This window comes from Clupea harengus, chromosome 23 (assembly GCF_900700415.2).
Source record: "Clupea harengus chromosome 23, Ch_v2.0.2, whole genome shotgun sequence".
NCBI classification, from domain to species: domain Eukaryota; kingdom Metazoa; phylum Chordata; class Actinopteri; order Clupeiformes; family Clupeidae; genus Clupea; species Clupea harengus.
Genome location: NC_045174.1, coordinates 20,165,117 through 20,184,221, shown reverse-complemented (window position 1 = coordinate 20,184,221; position 19,105 = coordinate 20,165,117). Strand labels below are relative to the sequence as shown.

At 43.1% G+C, this 19,105-nt stretch overlaps 2 protein-coding genes and 1 long non-coding RNA gene across 3 annotated transcripts in view; 2 read left to right on the top strand and 1 right to left on the bottom strand.

Moving 5' to 3' along the window:
* The window catches only part of LOC105894029 (collagen alpha-1(II) chain-like), a 30,460-nt gene extending 23,358 nt beyond the window's left edge, over positions 1–7,102 (top strand). Inside the window, exons 35-48 of the mRNA XM_031560685.2 lie at positions 588–641; positions 792–953; positions 1,561–1,668; positions 1,990–2,097; positions 2,279–2,332; positions 2,673–2,780; positions 3,399–3,452; positions 3,566–3,673; positions 3,915–3,968; positions 4,455–4,562; positions 5,034–5,313; positions 5,576–5,763; positions 6,035–6,277; positions 6,633–7,102. Of these exons, the coding sequence (XP_031416545.1) occupies positions 588–641; positions 792–953; positions 1,561–1,668; positions 1,990–2,097; positions 2,279–2,332; positions 2,673–2,780; positions 3,399–3,452; positions 3,566–3,673; positions 3,915–3,968; positions 4,455–4,562; positions 5,034–5,313; positions 5,576–5,763; positions 6,035–6,277; positions 6,633–6,779 (1,776 nt within the window). The 3' untranslated portion in view covers positions 6,780–7,102. The remainder of the gene's footprint in view (positions 1–587; positions 642–791; positions 954–1,560; positions 1,669–1,989; positions 2,098–2,278; positions 2,333–2,672; positions 2,781–3,398; positions 3,453–3,565; positions 3,674–3,914; positions 3,969–4,454; positions 4,563–5,033; positions 5,314–5,575; positions 5,764–6,034; positions 6,278–6,632) is intronic.
* A 3,119-nt stretch (positions 7,103–10,221) lies between these two features.
* On the bottom strand, positions 10,222–17,422 carry LOC116218594. The gene is made up of 2 exons (XR_004162943.1): positions 16,691–17,422; positions 10,222–10,568 (listed from the first exon to the last, which is right to left on the bottom strand). It is a non-coding gene; the product is annotated as an uncharacterized LOC116218594 (long non-coding RNA).
* LOC105894028 (collagen alpha-1(II) chain-like) overlaps positions 12,498–19,105 on the top strand; it is a 43,798-nt gene continuing 37,190 nt past the window's right edge. Inside the window, exons 1-4 of the mRNA XM_031560671.2 lie at positions 12,498–13,030; positions 14,050–14,241; positions 16,169–16,185; positions 18,174–18,266. Coding sequence (XP_031416531.1) covers positions 12,946–13,030; positions 14,050–14,241; positions 16,169–16,185; positions 18,174–18,266 — 387 coding nt within the window. The 5' untranslated portion in view covers positions 12,498–12,945. The remainder of the gene's footprint in view (positions 13,031–14,049; positions 14,242–16,168; positions 16,186–18,173; positions 18,267–19,105) is intronic.

Here is a 19,105-nt window from a genome sequence, read left to right as displayed (position 1 = left end):
CACTTACTGTATGTCTGAAACATCCCGGTTAGTAAAATACTCTGTATTACAGACAAGTATAACTACACTCCCTTTTTTTTTTTTTTTTTATGATTATTTGATTTTACCCATTGTTAATTTCCCTGTCTGTCAGCCATCACTAATTGATGCACTTTCACATCACTGTGATATAATTGAAGTTTTTTTTATGTGTTTCCTCTCCCACATGTGTGCATGTGTGTGTTTGTGTGCGTGTGTGTTGCTTGTGTTTACTGTGAGGGTGTCGAATGTCTCATGTCTAGTTTGTAATGTCTCATGTCTAGTGTGTGATGGCTCATGTCTAGTGTGTGATGGCTCATGTCTAGTTTGTAATGTCTCATGTCTAGTGTGTGATGGCTCATGTCTAGTGTGTGATGGCTCATGTCTAGTTTGTAATGTCTCATGTCTAGTGTGTGATGGCTCATGTCTAGTTTGTAATGTCTCATGTCTAGTTTGTAATGTCTCATGTCTAGTGTGTGATGGCTCATGTCTAGTGTGTGATGGCTCATGTCTAGTTTGTAATGTCTCATGTCTAGTGTGTAATGTCTCATTGATGTGTGTCTTTCTAGGGCCCATCAGGAGCGCCTGGACATCTGGGCGCTGTGGGACCAGCTGGCGCTACTGTTAGTTATCCCTTATATTTATTATTATTTATTATTATTATTATTATTATTATATTTATTAACCTTTTAAAATGAATGTGTTCTGTTGGGTCGTGTCATGTTTGTCTGTTGTTTATAAAAAAAATTCCCCATTGCGTCTTCTCCATGTAGGGAGAGGATGGACCAGAGGGTGGCCCAGGGCCTGCTGGGAAACTGGGTCCAATAGGTTACCGTGGGAACCGTGGGCCTCCTGGTGGTCCGGGCTCAAGCGGTGATCCTGGCCTGGCGGGCCCACCGGGACCAGCTGGAGATCACGGTAAAGAGGGTCCAGCGGTGAGTTCCGTAATCCCTTCCGTAATCCCTTCCGTATCCCTTATACAAACACTTGGTAATACTTCCTATTGCAGTACCCTGGTTACATCATAACAATTACGTACACATTGTACCGTTAGGTCATAACATGCTACTTAACAGTATGCATTAGCACATTCACACTCACACAAGCTATATTTATTCTATATATCATGTCCCTCGCTCCTCAACCAACCAATCAATAAATCAGCCATTCAATCAATTTATGTAACTATTTATCTCTATTTATCTATCTGTCTGTCTGTCTGTCAATCTTTCTGTCAGTTACTCTATCGGCTTTTACCTATCCCTTCTTCCATCCCTTTATCACACCACACATCCATCCATCCTTCCATCTATCCATCCCTTTATCACACCACACATCCATCCACACATCCTTTCATCCCTTTATCACACCACACATCCTTTCATCCCCTTATCACACCACACATCCATCCTTTCATCCCTTTATCACACCACACATCCTTTCATCCCCTTATCACACCACACATCCATCCTTCCATCCCTTTATCACACCACACATCCATCCATCTATCTGTAAATGACAGACTTCTCCTCTTTCTTACAGGGTTCCCCAGGTTCCATGGGGCCTTCTGGAATAACAGGAGGTCATGGAGGCGTTGGTGAATCTGGCCCAAGAGGTATCCCTGGTAATCCTGGCGAGGCTGGACCACCTGTGAGTTTGTCCTTTTTAGATACACTCCACTGGCCTGTTTTGTCTGTTTTGGACTCTTAAAAGTATCAAAAACCTTTTGGCAGTATTTACGACTGCACCTTCAAAGCCAACAGCTCTGTAAATGGGAAATAGACATAGTGGCACAGGCGGAGCCATAAACAATTTCAGTTCAAACTCACTGTTAGCCAGCTAGCCTGTAGCACACTAGCTTTACATTGCTGCAGGAGTAGGGAGTGGAGGGAGATGTAAACTGATATGATTTTAATTTGACTGGCTGTTGAGTTGAAATATGAACACATTAAATCTCACGCTCCCTGACAGGGAGGACCAGGGGGAGTTGGACCGAAAGGGGGCCCAGGGGAGAGAGGACCTTCTGGGCCTCGGGGACCCAATGGCTTCCCTGGCCTCGGAGGTGAACCAGGCAAGGAGGTGAGGAGACCCACCTTTTTTCACATAAAATTCATGTGCAGATGCAGATCCTCAGGTGGTCCTGGACATTTTGGTACTTTAGATTAACACATATTCAGCTCTTTAAAAAAAAAAAACATGAACCAAAATCCTGTTGTTGTCTGAATGTGTTGATACGTACTATTTCTCTCCCCAAACATAGGGAACTCCAGGTGACCAAGGCTCACAAGGACCAAATGGTCAACCCGGAGCCAGGGTAAGCTGGACTGAATGCTTGGCTGCCCCTCCATTATGTTTAAGGATAATGGATTTAGGATTTAGTTAGGCTTTAAGACTGCACCTTCAAAGCCAACAACCACAGCAAGTGATGTGGCTGTCGAAGGCGACCGTGGAATTCTGTGAGTCACAGAGAGTCGCTGGGGAGGAAGCTTGTTTGCACCTCCATTATGTTACATTGTGTTCTGTTGCTGTGTTCCGTTGCTGTGTTCTATGCTCTCTCATATCAATTTCCTGTGGCGTTTTTTTATATGTCTTCTTCTTCTATGATATTTTCACATGGTTTGTACTAGTCTTTCAAAATGTTTTGCCCACGATAGGGGGATCGAGGAGAGCCGGGAGAGCCTGGTGGTCTTGGTATACCTGGGGGCCCGGGTCCCCAAGGACCTCTGGGACAAGAGGGCAAACAAGGAGATCGTGGGACTACAGTAAGTGACCACCAACTAAGCAAACGGATTTCAAGTCAATTCAGCTTCAAGTCAGCTCTCATTGTTATTTCCACAAATGCATGTGTCATTAATACAGGGGACTACATTTGTATTTCTTGAGGACTACAATGCAAGTGTAGAGCTTACATTTACATTTACATTTACATTTAGTCATTTAGCAGACTTTTATTCAAAACGACAGAGAAAGGAGAAAAGAGAAAACAATCAAGCTACGAGCAATAGAGACCTAGTGTAAGAATAAATACTACTTTACATAAGGAATAAAAAGTGCAGGAATGTAACTACTGTAAGTGCAAGTTAAGTGCTAGTTAGAGGAGATAGCATTAGAGGATAGATAACAAGAGGTAGAGGAAGGAAGAGGAAGAGAGAGGAAGTGCAAGTTCGGAAAGGAGAAGAGTTGGGTCTTCAAGAGCCTCTTAAAGGTTAGCGGAAGTGCAAGACTAATGCAGGTGCAGAAAAACACAGACACATCCAGCAAATGCATGTCTATGCTCTACTTTCTAATGCTGAGAATATGATTGGGTCAGCTGATTCTCCAGTAATAGTCGCTGTGTTGGCGTTGTGGTGAAGTCTCTGATCTGTTTGATTCGTCTGTAGGGTCCAGCAGGGGAAGATGGGATTCCCGGTCAACCAGGACCCCTTGGACTCATAGTACGTTACCGATTCCAGACCTCCGACATCAGACACAACATAACCTTTTCTATGGTACTTTAGAACTTTAGAACTATAGAAGAACACTGGTCCTGAGGTTACTCTGTCCGCAGGGTCCCGCTGGTCTGCCGGGCGATAAAGGGGAAAGTGGAGAACCGGGAGAGATGGGCATCAACGGACACAAAGGATTCAATGGACTGTTTGGGATGATGGGTCTGCCGGTAAGTGCCAGGTTTCTTTCCTTCATCTATCCATCTATCTATCTATCTATCTATCTATCTATCTATCTATCTATCTATCTATCCATCCATCCATCTATCTATCTATCTATCTATCTATCTATCCGTCCATCCGGATGCGTCTTTAAAACGCTCTAAATTAGATGTATTATTATTATTACTTACTTACTTTGTACAGGCTCTCACTGAATCTGCCTGTTGTGCTTGTGATCCTGTCTCTCAGGGTACTCCTGGAGAACCAGGACTGACTGGAGTGGATGGCCTGACCGGACCACAGGTAAGGAACCTATCCAGTGCCAGGATCTGCCAAATGAGCACTAGAACCGGCCTAATCTGTGGCCTATCCATCTGTGGTACAGCCAGTGAACCAGTGCTTTTTATAGTTGTAACTGTAACCTTGTTAATGTTTGTGTATTCTGTTTCATTCTGAATCATTAGTGTGTGTGAGAGGTCTCCTAATCACATGTAGTATGATACATATTCCTCTCTGATCAGTCAAGTCAAGTCAAAAATGAACAAGGTCTATATGACATATCCAAACGTTTTTTGCACCAAATCATATAAAATAATATAATTTAGTGCAAAATTCTAATATTGTATTATTTATGAAAATAATATCAACTAAAATCATATGAAAATAAATTTCATAGAATGGTGGTTATTGGATTCTGGATCGTTTCTTCTTTCTCTATTGGATCTTTGGTATCTATGCCAAGTATCTAATAGTAACTGTATGTTCCTGTTCCTTTTCCTTATCTCCCAGGGACTCGCTGGTAGCAACGGTAACCATGGGAATGACGGGCTGAACGGCCCCCTCGGGCCCATAGGACCACCCGGACGGAGGGGACCAAACGGAGACACAGGACCCCCAGTAAGTCCCCATAAGCCTGGAAACACATGAGTTTAAGTTTAAAATATTTGGCAGATGCTTTTGTCCAAAGTGACTTCCAAAACATTTGTGGAAACTCGCAACTTACAGGGTAAATTAGTAATGTATAAAAACAACAATAGGTAAAGGTATTTAGCGGACGTTTTTATCCAAAGCAACTTACATGGGCACCTGGGAATCGATCTCGCCCACGCCACAGTAGTTACTTTGTTAGTAGTAGTTAATCAGTTAATAATAGTAATAGTTAACAATAACAGTAATAATAGTAAATCTTTCTAATTATTATTATTATCATTATTATTATAATAATAATTATAATTTTTTATAATAATATTATAATAATAATAATAATATTAACAATAATAATAATATGATGATTTTCATTGCATTTATAATAACATTATTATTAACTATTGCTATTATTAATTGATCATATCACTGTGATTTGCCCAGGGTCCTCCTGGTACACCAGGGCGTCCTGGTCCTCCTGGTCCCCCTGGCCACGGCCTAATAGTGGACCCATTCCCAATAGGGAAGGGAAAAGGCCAGGGCCCGGCAACAGGCTACCAAAATAACGACCCCAACGCCAGTCCGAAGCTTAGTGTGGAGATTGACACCAGCTTGGATGCACTGAGCCAGAAGATCCAGGAGATCCGAAGGCCTGCCGGGACCCGGGAGAACCCAGCTCTCACATGCCGGACGCTGCGCAGATACCAGCCTGAGTGGAAGAGCGGTTAGCTTCTTACCCACACACCATATACTACACACACACACACACACACACACACACACACACACACACACACACACCATATACCACACACACACACACACACACACTCATACTATATCACAGGCCCACTCACCTTCTTTACAGATACATATAATTTGAAACAACAGATAATATTATTATTGTTATTATTATTATTATTATTAGAGAGTACAGTACCCTGTCAGACACATGTTTAAGTGCTTCCCCTTGTGTCTCCGCACAGGGTCTTATTGGGTCGACCCCAACCAGGGCTCTCCTCTTGATGCCATCAAGGTCTTCTGCAACATGGAGAGTGGCGAGACCTGCGTCTACCCATCCCAGGCCAGCATTCCTCAGAAGAACTGGTACACAAGCAAGAACAAGGACAAGAAGCACGTCTGGTTCAGCGAGTCCATGCCCGAGGGCTACCAGGTAAAGAAAAGGAGACTGGGGTCGTGTGGGACGTTTAAATTGTCAGTGTTCAATACATCTGAATTCCTTTATGAGCTGCCAGAGCTGAGCTGCACCATGTTTTTATTGTTGTAACACTTTTAGCCCCTATACTCTTCAAACGAAACTATGTTATTACAAATGTAACTATGAAGGACTTTTTCAAAATAAGAATATATTGTGAAACACACACACACACACACACACACACACACACACACACACACACACACATGACTCTCTCTGTTTCTAGTTCCAGTATGGAGAGAACGGTTCAGATCCGGAAAGCGTGAACATCCAGCTGAACTTCATCCGCCTGCTGTCCAAGCGAGGCCACCAGAGCGTCACCTACCACTGCAAGAACAGCATCGCCTACATGGACCAGGCCTCCGGCAACCTGAAGAAGGCCCTGCTGCTGCAGGGATCCAACGACATCAGCCTGAGAGCCGAGGGCAACAGCCGCTTCCGCTACAAGGTCACAGAGGACGGATGCACGGTCAGTCTTGTATAGGGTGTTTGTGAGGGAACAGTCCACTTCTTTGACCTTCCCTGTTCCTCTCATGTATCTCTTCTATGTCTCCCTTACACATCTGATATCCTGATCCTACTATATACATCTCTCTTACTACCCCCCCCCCTACCCCTCCTTCTCTATACTATACTATAAAGGCTCGTAATATTCATAATAATAAGTCAGGATTATGGCTTGGTGGATTATAGGTCCAGGGTATCAAAATGTCCCCATACACTTATGCTGGCGTGTGCTTAGTGGTATATACTGTATATAATGGGCCAAGAGACAATTATGGTGTGATTTTAACCGACGTCCTCCTTTTTCTGATTTCTCACAGTCACACACTGGCAGATGGGGTAAAACCGTCATCCACTACAAGACGAGCACAATCTCCCACCTGCCTATCATTGACATCGCTCCTATGGACGTTGGTGCTCCAGATCAGGAATTCGGTGTGGAAGTTGGAGCAGCGTGTTTCTCATGAAATGGAGAATTTTTGGAGAAATTTGGATGCATTTAAGTTTAGCTTTCTTTTTCTATTCCCCTTTTTTTTGTGGACCTTTTTCAGTTGTCGTGTCACCCATGACTTGTGTTTTTGTCAGCTGAGCGAAAGAAAATGTTTTGTCACTGGACACTGTAAATCTTAAGCCCTAAGAGATCATATTGAAATAAAAGGTTACCAAGGTTACCGAGAAATTCCTATTAGCATTTCATTTTTTCTTGTTATTGTTTGTTGTTTTGTCAAATGCAGGAGAAACTAGCACATGGGGTGTTTCATTTTGTACAAATAAAGAACAATGAACGTTATGTGTTGCACTTTGTCCTTGCTGTACTCACACAAACTAAAGTCGCCTTCGGAAATAATATTGTAATATAATAATATAACATTTCAAGGCTTAAAACAAGGAAAAGGAGGAAACAGATGTCACTTGTGTGTCCAAATGAATCAACAGATAGTATGTTGAAACCATAATGCAAACAAAAGGTCTGAATACAATTAGAAATATTAAAAAATATCTGTTGCAGCTCACGCAAAATATACCACTACACATGCTGTACATAACCCTAGTAGCTGCACATTTATCTGTTGACCAGTTAGCCTATTGTCAGCACCATCACAGAGGCACGAGTAAAGTATAAAACACAGCTAATATAACCAGGTCAATTTACATCAGTTTCGAATGAAGCCTGCTGAATGACAAGCTACGGCACAAGCACGTCTGCGGATGTGCACCAGTTCCGCACAGCGCCCCCTACAGGTGTGGAGGTACATGGGGTGAATCCCCGGGTCTGGGCTGAGGCAGCGCTCTTGCTTCTGTCCTTTTCTCTCCGTCCACTTCTGTTTTCTCCTGCCCCCTCTTTCTATCTCTCCACTTCTGTTTTCTCCTGCCCCCTCTTTCTATCTCTCCACTTCTGTTTTCTCCTGCCCCCTCTTTCTCTCCGTCCACTTCTGTTTTCTCCTGCCCCCTCTTTCTATCTCTCCACTTCTGTTTTCTCCTGCCCCCTCTTTCTAGCTCTCCACTGGTCCACCCTTAAAGTAACACTATGCAACAATTTTTACACTTTTTGAGGTATGGTTTTATAGGCAACTAGTTTTGGTACCATCCTCAAATTCATATTGATAGCATATGGTATAGTATAGTTTTGGAACAGAACTCCGTATTGCTGCTTTAATACGGAGTTTTTTGCTGGCCACCGTCCACCACATGCTTGCCCTACATAGGGTCAAGGTTTATGTTAAGCAACTTGAGACCATGTCAATTGTTAGTGGCACTGTATACTTTATAATTTAATTGTGGTCTCTTCACAAAACAGGCAAAAACCCAATCCTTGCAGAGAGTTACTATGGGGCGGGCTCATCTAACCCAATCACTGCAGAGAGGTACTATGGGGCAGGCTCATCTAACCCAATCACTGCAGAGAGGTACTATGGGGCCGGCTCATCTAACCCAATCACTGCAGAGAGGTACTATGGGGCGGGCTCATCTAACCCAATCACTGCAGAGAGGTACTATGGGGCGGGCTCATCTAACCCAATCACTGCAGAGAGGTACTATGGGGCGGGCTCATCTGACCCAATCACTGCAGATAGTTACTATGGGGCGGGCTCATCTCACCCAATCACTGCAGAGAGGTACTATGGGGCGGGCTCATCTAACCCAATCACTGCAGAGAGGTACTATGGGGCGGGCTCATCTAACCCAATCACTGCAGAGAGGTACTATGGGGCGGGCTCATCTAACCCAATCACTGCAGAGAGGTACTATGGGGCGGGCTCATCTAACCCAATCACTGCAGAGAGGTACTATGGGGCGGGATCATCTAACCCAATCACTGCAGAGAGGTACTATGGGGCGGGCTCATCTAACCCAATCACCGCAGATAGTTACTATGGGGCGGGCTCATCTCATCTCACCAGGGGTCTGTCTGGGAGGTTGTCTCTGGCATGTGGCTGATGTGAGATATTCATGACCTATGACCTTTAGCTGGATGAATCACATTTATACACACACTTTCACTGGCGATTGCTGAGGAAAACTAAGGACAGAGGACAACAGACACTCTGGACCAATGAGGTTTCTTATCCACTAGGGGTTTAGACAAGTGTGCTTATGGCGTAAGAATTACACCATCATTTTTCTGTGAAATCGCACATTTTTGGAAAGTATCACAGGTCTAAGCTTGTACGTGTCTGTGTGTGTGTGTGTGTGTGTGTGTGTGTGTGCGTGCGTCTGTGTCTGTGTCTGTGTGTGTGTGTGTTACTTTGTGTAATGGTAACCAGCGGGTACAGAGTAGTGCAGTGAGTAAACCTCACACCCTGACACCTCAAAAGACGTGCTAGCGACAGATGCTAGCACCCATGGGTTTTAGCCTCTTTGCTAGCATGCCCGCCTCCCATGTCTGTGGTTGTGAATTCAAGACCGGTGCAGGACTGTACTGTCTACACAATGCAGGTCACACAAGCATCTTCTGATAAGTGTAACACACAGGCCAAAAAACACATTTTGTGTCCAAGCCAATCAGCACCTTGTTAAGGGGGAGTTCCCAGTAGCCAATCAGCACCTTCCAAGTAGCAGTGCAGACAAGAAGGAAACGGTGAAGGTGATTGGTGCTTTTGTGAAGATGTGGGCGTGTTTTGGAGAGTAAAGTCAGCTGTGTCCCGTCAGCTCTTACAGGCTTTCGAGGCGGTTTCATAAAGTCTGATCTCATCACACAGAGTGCTTGGAACCACGTGGCCAAACAGAGTGTTACATACAAGCTGTTCAGTGAGACAACTCTGGTGAAGTGGCGCCAACAAGAGGCCGTGGGATGGAACTGCACTTGAAGTGAGCAGTTGTAATATTTCAAAGTAAACATTCCTTTCGATTATTAATAAAACACATAAAACGATGATGTGGAAGAGCACAAGTTAATCCCTTTTAAGAGAAAAAAAAAACAGTACAATTTACAGAAAACATTTGGAAATATGTGTGATACAAGAAGCATTTAAATAATTTGGTTGCCAAGTCTTGAGTTGCCTGACAGTGAGGACATGTGTACGTGTACTCTCTCTCTCTCCCTCTCCCGTATCGACACGCTACTAATGCAACCTCCATAAAAACACACACATAACCACACACACACACACACACACACACACACACACACACACACACACACACGGAGGGCCGACAACATTCCACAGCAACAATGAGGAAGAGAACAAGAGAAGTGGCAGCAAAGTGGGAGTCTACACACACACACACACACACACACACACACACACACACACACACACACACACACACACACACACACACACACACACACACACACAGTCACGCACACATACATATACACACATACAAACACACTTATATATACATGCATACGTTCATACTGTAACAGGTTTAAGGGTGGGGCAGTGCAGTTTAACAGTCAATATGGGAGGTTAAAAAGAAGGTTTTTAATTGACTTCAAACACGAACACAAAATGTCCCTTTTCCCCTCTTCATTCAGGGTTAAACAATTCTCAAACTTCTGGTTACATTCCAGCTTGTCGGTTCCCAGTTGGTCTGTCCAGCTCCTTCCAGCCTTGAGGTCTATCCTTCCCCCTTCCGGTCATGGCTCAGACTCTCTTGCTCCTTCTGAGCGTTCGGTCTCCGTCCCTTCTTCACGTGCTTCACGTGCTCCAGGTGCTCCAGGTGCTCTCGCACAACATGAACCGACACTCTTAAGAGCTGCTTCAAGTAGGTGCCTTAAGCACCCACACCTGGGTGGGTCCTGCTGCATTCTGGGAGATAGATAGGAGGTAGTTTGTAGCATGGTGGCCATTTTGTGACGTGGCAGCCAATCCTCCAGGGGAATGCCACACCCATCCACCAGCTGGCCCCTCGTAATGCCACAATACATACATACATACATACATACATACATACATACATACATATTAATCATGTGTATGCTTCTAATGTACCTCACCAGTAGGTGGAGTCCTACCTGTTCAGGTATTGCCACCTTAAGACATAAATACAGGTGCTAACACTGGATCTGGACATAAATACTCTCTCTCTCTCTCTCTCTCTCTCTCTCTCTCTCTCAGAAACTGTCTCTCTCTCTCTGTCTCTCTCTGAGATACTGTCTCTCTCTCTCTGAGATACTGTTTCTCTGTCTGAGATATTGTCTCTCTCTCTCTCTCTGAGATACTGTCTCTCTCTCTGAGTTTAAACAAAGCACTTTTTTGGCCAAACTCTTCAAGTCCTCACTTTCAAGGGGAATACAATATATGGTGTTGCACAAGAATAGTCAAGTAATAAATTAATAAATAAAGTAATAAATAAGTAATAAAGTGTCTGTGACTCTGTTTAGAGTTTGCTAAAGGTTGTTGATATTTGAGCTCAACAGCCAAATCATATTTACACCCCCTCCCTTCCTTGTTCCTGAAGCACTGTGTTGATTGGCTGAGATTGTTTATGGCTGGGTCCAAGCCACTGTGTTTATTTCCCATTTACAGAGCCAGGAGCCAGTTTTTTTTTTGTGCAAACACTGAACGGACAGCTGGAGGACCGCGAGGAACGATTCTCTCATTTGAGAAAATCCGTATGGGATTAGATTCGTGGACCTTTAAGTCCTTATTTTTTTATGTAAAAGTTTCGATGGTTTCCGCATGGATTTCCATTTTTTTCTTCTTCATACAATTGAGTGTCCACTGTTATCACACCTGGGGAAGGTGAATGGAAGGTCAAAGTCCACAGCACGTCATCGCGAATGGTTTTGATTGGAACAACATGTGAGAGGATCCAACTCCACAGAAGGATTTGATTGGAGGAGGGGTAGGGAAGAGTAGGAGTGCTCCACCCCCTGCAAAGGCTTTGATTGGAAGGTGTATATGGGGCGGGTCAAACTCCACAGAGGGATTTGATTGGAGGAAGGGAAGAGTAGGAGAGCGTCAAACTCAATAATGCTCCACCCCCTGCAAAGGCTTTGATTGGAAGGTGTATATGGGGGCGGGTCAAACTCCACAGAGGGATTTGATTGGAGGAGTAGGAAAGAGTCAAACTCAATAATGCTCCACCACCTGCGAAGGCTTTGATTGGTGCTTGGAAGGTATCTATGGGGGCGGGTCAAACTCCACAGAGGGATTTGATTGGAGGAAGGGAGGAGTAGGAGAGAGTCAAACTCAATAATGCTGCACCACCCTCGAAGGCTTTGATTGGAAGATGTCTATGGGGGCGGGTCAAACTCCAAAGAGGGATTTGATTGGTGGAGAATATAATATCTTCTGGCAACAAGTGGTAAGAACCTATTATATTGCATGTGCCACCACCTGCTACGTCATGCAAACTACTGTGACACTGCAGGTATGCACTTCTAAAAGACAGCATGCATACTAACTTATATTACATTTCATACATGCTAACCACTATGACACTCCACATATGTTAAGTGCTAATATAATACTACTGCTATTATACTAAAACTGCTTTAATACTGCACATATGCTAACTTCAGTGACACACCCTTACAATGCATACACCGTCTTAAAGACACACAGACAGCACAGAGATAAAAAATACACCATCTTCAAGAATCCCTTCATAAAGACGTGAGAAACAAAAGTAAAGATTGGACTTCACATAAATTTTCCTGCACACAAAAGTGCTGTTCAGTGAAGGTGCTGTACAGTTCATGCCAAACTGTAAAACAAGTGATCAAATGCGCTAGCAGACAGGACCTCGGGAGCTCTTTGGTCCCTCACACATCTCTCCCTCCTTCTCAACCCGTGCACAGACACGCTGCTCTTCTCACCTTCTGAGGAGTACCACTGCAAACTTGGAATTAGAATTAGGCAGTTGCTGTAAATTCTAGATCTGCACGGTATGATTCCATTCTGGAATGACTTGCCCCAAAAAAACCTCACATCTGCTCCTCCTTCTAGGAGGACCCTCCTCTCCTGGGCGCTCGGCATCGCCTGGCGAGGTCATATAAAAGCTTCGGGCACTTCTTCAGCCAGGCAGCGCGGGTGGGGCCCAGGGTGATGTTAGGTAGAGTGGACCCATACATGACTACTGCCTGACAGGAGCATCAACGAGAAGAAAGAAGAGAAAGAAAAAAAACACCCCTCTGGATTCTCCTCGTCCTCAATGAGTTTACATGTCTAATATTTAAACATGTTTAGCTTTGTGGATGCCTGGCTCGGGCTGTTGCTCGTCGTCACGATTCTCTCTGTGAGGATTCATGGTCAGAAGGAAATTGGTGAGTGTGATTAATACTGCACTACAGAGATTACAGCAGAGTGAACTCAGGGGCGATGACGTATTCGGGACTGTAGGTTCTTAAGAGTCTTAGAGTAGATCTAGTAGCTTATCTCTCCTGCATTGAGACACTTAGGGTGTATCTGGTACTATGCCTATTGATGTCGGTGTTGTTTTTAATCTTCAAAAGCACCATAACATACAGCAATGGAAGCTGCTGTATGCAGGTTTTGCTGTACGGGTTTTGCTGGGGAGCTTTTTAAGATTTGTTTTTTTGTTCCTAACTAGTTTTTGTATTATCTTTAAATTCACTTTGATAGTTTTCTGTTATGCGATGGACAGACATACACACACACACACGCCTGTCGTTCCCAATAGCAACCAGAAAAATAATTGTACAAAAAGCTTTTACAGCATGACGTTGCCATATCTAGTACCAACAACTAGCTAGCTTCCATCAGTGGCAGCTGTGCTGTTCTTGGTGTTCGCAAGGCAAATATGTTAAACATGAAATTGCAGGAGTCTGTGTGAAGTACATGCAAGAGGAGGTTTAATTTTCTTGCTGAGGTTTATTTTATAACTATATACTGCCACCATGTGGTGGTGCTATGATACTGCAACTATTTACAATTATTTCTCAGGATGTTCATGAATCATTAACATGACGTACAGTTAATGTTCATGATTCCTGAAAATAAAGCGAGGAAAAATAAGCTATAAATAAAGCTTTTTAGATAGAATTTACCACAGATAAAGTGTATGCTAATGAAGCTCAACACTATAAGCAAGTGCAGCAACATGCTGTACCATCTTTTCACATTTTTGTTTATTTGTTCTAAAAAACAAGCATGTGACTTAATTGTATTTATATACCTCTGTTATATATAAATTACATAATATAGAACTGTTCCAATCAATATATCTGTGTGGTTGGCAGAGACTTACTAGCTACTTAATGTTTTTTAAACAATTTTTTTCATTCTGTATGAAATGTCTGATCACCTACTTTTCTCTTGTCAGCTGTAACAGAAGGCCCTAGTTTCTGTGAGTATGACGGCAAGATCTACCCCGACGGGGAGGATTTCCGTCCAGAACGATGCAAGCAGTGCATATGCGAAAAGGGAGTGGTCTCTTGCCAGGACATTAGATGCATCCCGGTAGATTGTGCCAATCCAGTGATACCACCTCAAGAATGCTGCCCCATCTGCCCAGGTAGTCTAGCTCACTGTTCTCCTCTGTAAACCTGACTGTTACTGTCTCTGAATCTAGCCCAGATCTGTTCTGGAGTAGCTTACCGTGTTCCCGGCACATACCTAACACACATATGCATGCAATTAGATTTAGAACGACACTAAGGTGACCACAAAGTCATCTTTGTCTCATCCTTTGCTCCTGGTGTTAACTTGCTCTTAAAAGCTGTCTGGAGTTCTTTTCTGTAAACCCGATTGTTATTGTCACGGACTCTACCTCAGATCTGTTTCAGAGTAGCAGAGTAGTTGTAGGGTTCAACTTTACCAAGATCAAACCAGTGCACATCAGTCCAAATTTCAGACATTTGTTGAAGGACCAACAATTGCAATTGCAGAAACTCTTTGGGTCACAATATGCAATGTGTAGAAGGAATTTTACCTAAATCAAATGCATTAGTTGAATTACATTTCTCTAATGATATCATCTATTGATGTTTCTCCCATCTTACATTTGTGTTCTGTAGCATGCAAATATTATGGATCGGCATATTCTCCTTCACATACAGTATATGAACCTATGCAAGACTATAGAGATCAGTTAGCCTTTCATTGGAAGAGTTTGTCTGCATATGATAATTTGAATTTCACTGTATCAAAGTATGAACTTGGAGAAATACATTCTGGGATAATGATATATTTTGGTAAGCAATTACTTATTACTTTAATTGTGTAGCAAGAACAGGCCGGCAAGGTTCAGAACCAAACTACAAACCAGAATGCATTATATGCAATATTGCCACCTATCAAAACCTCAGTGCTCTTAACATTTTATTACTATGTTGAACTCTGATATTAAAATGTTTTAAACATGAAATTGCAGGGGTCTGTGTGAAGCACATGCACGTATGCTAGAAGGCAGTTTGATTTCCTGGCTGGGGTTTATCTTATAACCACATACTTATGTTATGATACTGCAAAGGTTTGCAATTATTTCTCAAGACGTTCGTGGATCATTGACATACGACATGAATCATTCACATAACGTACAGTTATCGTTCATGGTCCATGAAAATACAGCGAGGTAAAATAAACAAGCTTTAGATGGAATAGATAGTGTATGTTAATGAAGCTCAACACTATAAGCAAGAGCAGTCTCTCAACAGCAACATGCTATGCCATCTTTTCACATTGTTGTTTATTTTCATCATGTGACTTCATTATATGTATATAACTCTGTTATATATATAGTTTATATACTGTTTGACTGTTATAATAATTATTATTAGTAGTAGTACCACTCCAGAAGGTTCTTGGTTGTAGAACCCAGTGAAACTATATTTTAAACTATTTTTGTTGGAATATTTTTCATTCTGTATGAAATGTCTCCTGCTTGTCTCTTGTCAATTTCAACAGAAACTGAGTGTCGGTATAACAGCCAGACCTACGTGGATTTAAAAGTTGTCTGTAGTTTTTCCAACACAAAGTAACTGCTTCATGTGAGGGCACAACAGTCTAACACTGACCCCTACTGGACAGTTATGGGCACTACTACTCTCTCACAGCACTACCCTATGGAGTTTTCACTTCCATAGTCATCGTAGACAGACACACACACACACACACACACACGCACACAGAGAGCGAGAGAGAGAGAGAGAGAGAGAGAGAGAGAGAGACAGATTCAAGGACAAGTCAATTTTTGGGGGTGAACCATCCCTTTACGGTTTAATGAAAACTAAATACCAAACAGCTCTTTCTCAAGCAGTAACTGGGACAAGAAAGCAGGGTATATCACAAACAGTTAAAAAAGACACCAGCTCTGCATGTGCAAAACTCACTGTGGGATCTTTTAAATCATGTTCTATTTATTATATTTGTATTTCTATTTATTTATCATTTTATGCTTTGCATACAATGCATGTAATGCAACTGTGTCTCTTGTTTTACAGATTCACCAGGAGACCCCGTGAGTTTTCTTAGTTTCTTTCTATTTGTCTTTCTGTCTGTCTGTCTGTCTGTCTGTCTGTCTATCTGTCTTGACAAAGGGGGTGCAATAAAATTCAAACCGAGATGTTACACTTGTGCTTTGTGAAGTAGAGAGAGACAGAGAGGGAGAGAGAGAGAGAGAGAGGGAGGCACAACAAGCGAAGCATCAGCTCAATGTTCTGAGGCATGCAAGCCCAGAGGATTGGAGGCAGACAGAGATCTCAAACTTAATCTATGTGCCATAATCCATGCTACTCTCCTGCTTTGTTCACTGCACGACGCCGAGAGTGTGAGAGTGTATAAGTGTGATAATGGGAGCAGGTTTTATACACAGGGATAGCACATACACAGACACAGGTGGGGCTAAACTAAGACCATCAGACCTCACGTAAAACAGGCACGAGGGAGACGTAATTTATCGCTAACAGCATAGACAAAAAAATAGCACAGTGCTCAAAGCATTATGAGAGAACTAGCCTACTCACAGTCTCGTCATTCAGACACAAGCGCTAGTTTTCCCTCAAGTCGTTCCTGCTTCTGAAGACCCCCTGCTCACCTAGCGTATCTCCTGCATATGCCAGTCTTCCAGCCTGAATACAGAGTCGTTATAGTAACTAGATCTTGATTAGCTAACTAAATCTGGTCTGTTCAGCTAGTCATGAATGCCACTTATGAGTTCAGTCAGGTAGGCTATGTAGAGCTAGGACATATGGAAGATACGCAGAACACGGGGAGAAGGATCAGGCCACGGAGCAGGGTTGAGAACCACTGCCCTGATTTAATCCACTGATCTGGGCCAGCACAGTGATGACTAACAGAAGAGAGCAGCTGATTTTTGACCAGTTTGGGCTCTAGTCCGATGCGGATCAATGCAAACTTTGCTTTGAGTTCACTGTGAACGTTTGTAAACACAAACCGTCTGAGGAGGTAGCTCTCAGCGAACAAACTAGAGACACTGTATTAAGGTTACAGTTTAAATCCAACAATTTGGAATGTTTACACAAAACCTTAACATTTAAAAGTAGGCTACAAAGAAAATGTATTTGCCTTGAACGTTTGCTGGTTTTGAACGCACCTCTGATGTATGCAATGTGAATCCATAATAGATCGAGGCCCAATCTGATGCAAAGCCTGCTGCTCTCTACGCCTATATTACACATTACAGTCATACAGTATTTAACATTTATCGGCAATACTACTTAGTGTGTCTATAACCATTACGCAGCTTGAAGCGCACATGGGTGTGGCACACTTCAGTGTGTTTTAGCAGCATTCAAGTGGCACTCTCAGGGTCGTGCGGTGTATGGGAAACATGGGAGATCTCTCTCTCTCTCCCTCGCTATGCGTTCTTCCTGGCTAGCTCGCTACAATATTTGTTCCAAACGAAGTTACATTATCAGTGTTCACATCACATTTGCATTTACTTATTTAGCAGATGCTTTTGTCCCAAGCTGCTTGCAGCCGTACATATATATGCTACATTTCATCATCACGTTCACGTCACGTACGTGCTTACGGGTACCATGCCCTTAGTATTTGTGACGCTTTGCCCAACCAGTGGAGTTATACTTTGCCACTAAAGTTACAACTATTGCATGATATGGCACAGTATATAGGCTATTTAGCTATGTGCCTGCCTTACATCCTGCATCATAGAGGTTTAGTGCATCACAGCTATTGTACAATACATCAACACATCAGGCATACGGGTCAGTATATATTTAGCTATGTGTGCCTACCTTACATTTAGTCATTTAGCAGACGCTTTTATCCAAAGCGACTTACAAGGATGTATACACATTTTTTACATGTATGGCACACTGCACATCAGGAGCAATTAGGGGTCTTGCTCAAGGACGCTTCGACAGGGAATCGAACTAGCAACCTTCTGATTACTAACCGACTGCTCTACCCCCTGTACCACTGTCGCCCCACCTTACATTTCTCTTGTCCTCCTGATTTGTCCAGGGACCACCAGGCCCTCCTGGCCGAGATGGCAATCCAGGTTGGCCTGGATCTGAGGGGCCTCGCGGGCCTCCAGGACCCCCTGGCATCGGTTCAGTGAGTAACGTTTATCTGTGTCTGTGTGTCTGTGTGTCTGTGTCTGTGTGTATGTGTCTGTGTGTGTGTGTGTGTGTGTGTGTGTGTGTGTGTGTGTGTGTGTGTGTGTGTGTGTGTGTGTGTGTGTGTGTGTGTGTGTGTGTGTGTGTGTGTGTGTGTGTGTGTGTGTGTGTGTGTGTGTGTGTGTGTGTGTGTGTGTGTGTGTGTGTGTGTGTTTGAACAATTACATTGATTCATTTAGCAGATGATTTCATTACAAATGACAACACAGGGAGGGTGTCCCATATATTTCATTAGTAGTTGAGCTCTCTTGCCATTGACCCCAGGACTTCTGCAGTATTAGCACCTTAGTTTAACACTTTCGCCAGAAAAGAGGTAATCATTTTGTGTATTTCGCTTTGTGCATATGCATGTGTGTGTGCTTGTGTGTGTATACTGAATATAAGTGTTTGTGTGTGTGTGTTCATTCATGTGTGTGTGTGTTGTGTGTGTGTGCTTGCGTGTGTTTACTAAATATAAATGTTTGTGTATGTGTGTGTGTTCATGTGTGTTTTTGTGTTGTGTGTGCACATGGTTGCCAGTCCAGAGTTGCGTGTGCTGGTGTGAGTTGCGTATGCTGGTGTGAATGGTGTGTGCTGGTTTGAGTTGCGTGTGTGTGTGTGTGTTGTGTGTGCTGGTGTGAGTTGTGCTGATATGTTCTTATGTTTTTATGCTCAAGTTTGTATCTTGTATCTTTGTGTCTTGCGTGTATTATGTAATCTTGTATGTATATATGCCGTGTATGCTATGTATGCATGTGTGATTGTGTTACAGGTTTTAGCATTGTTGTGTTGTGTGAA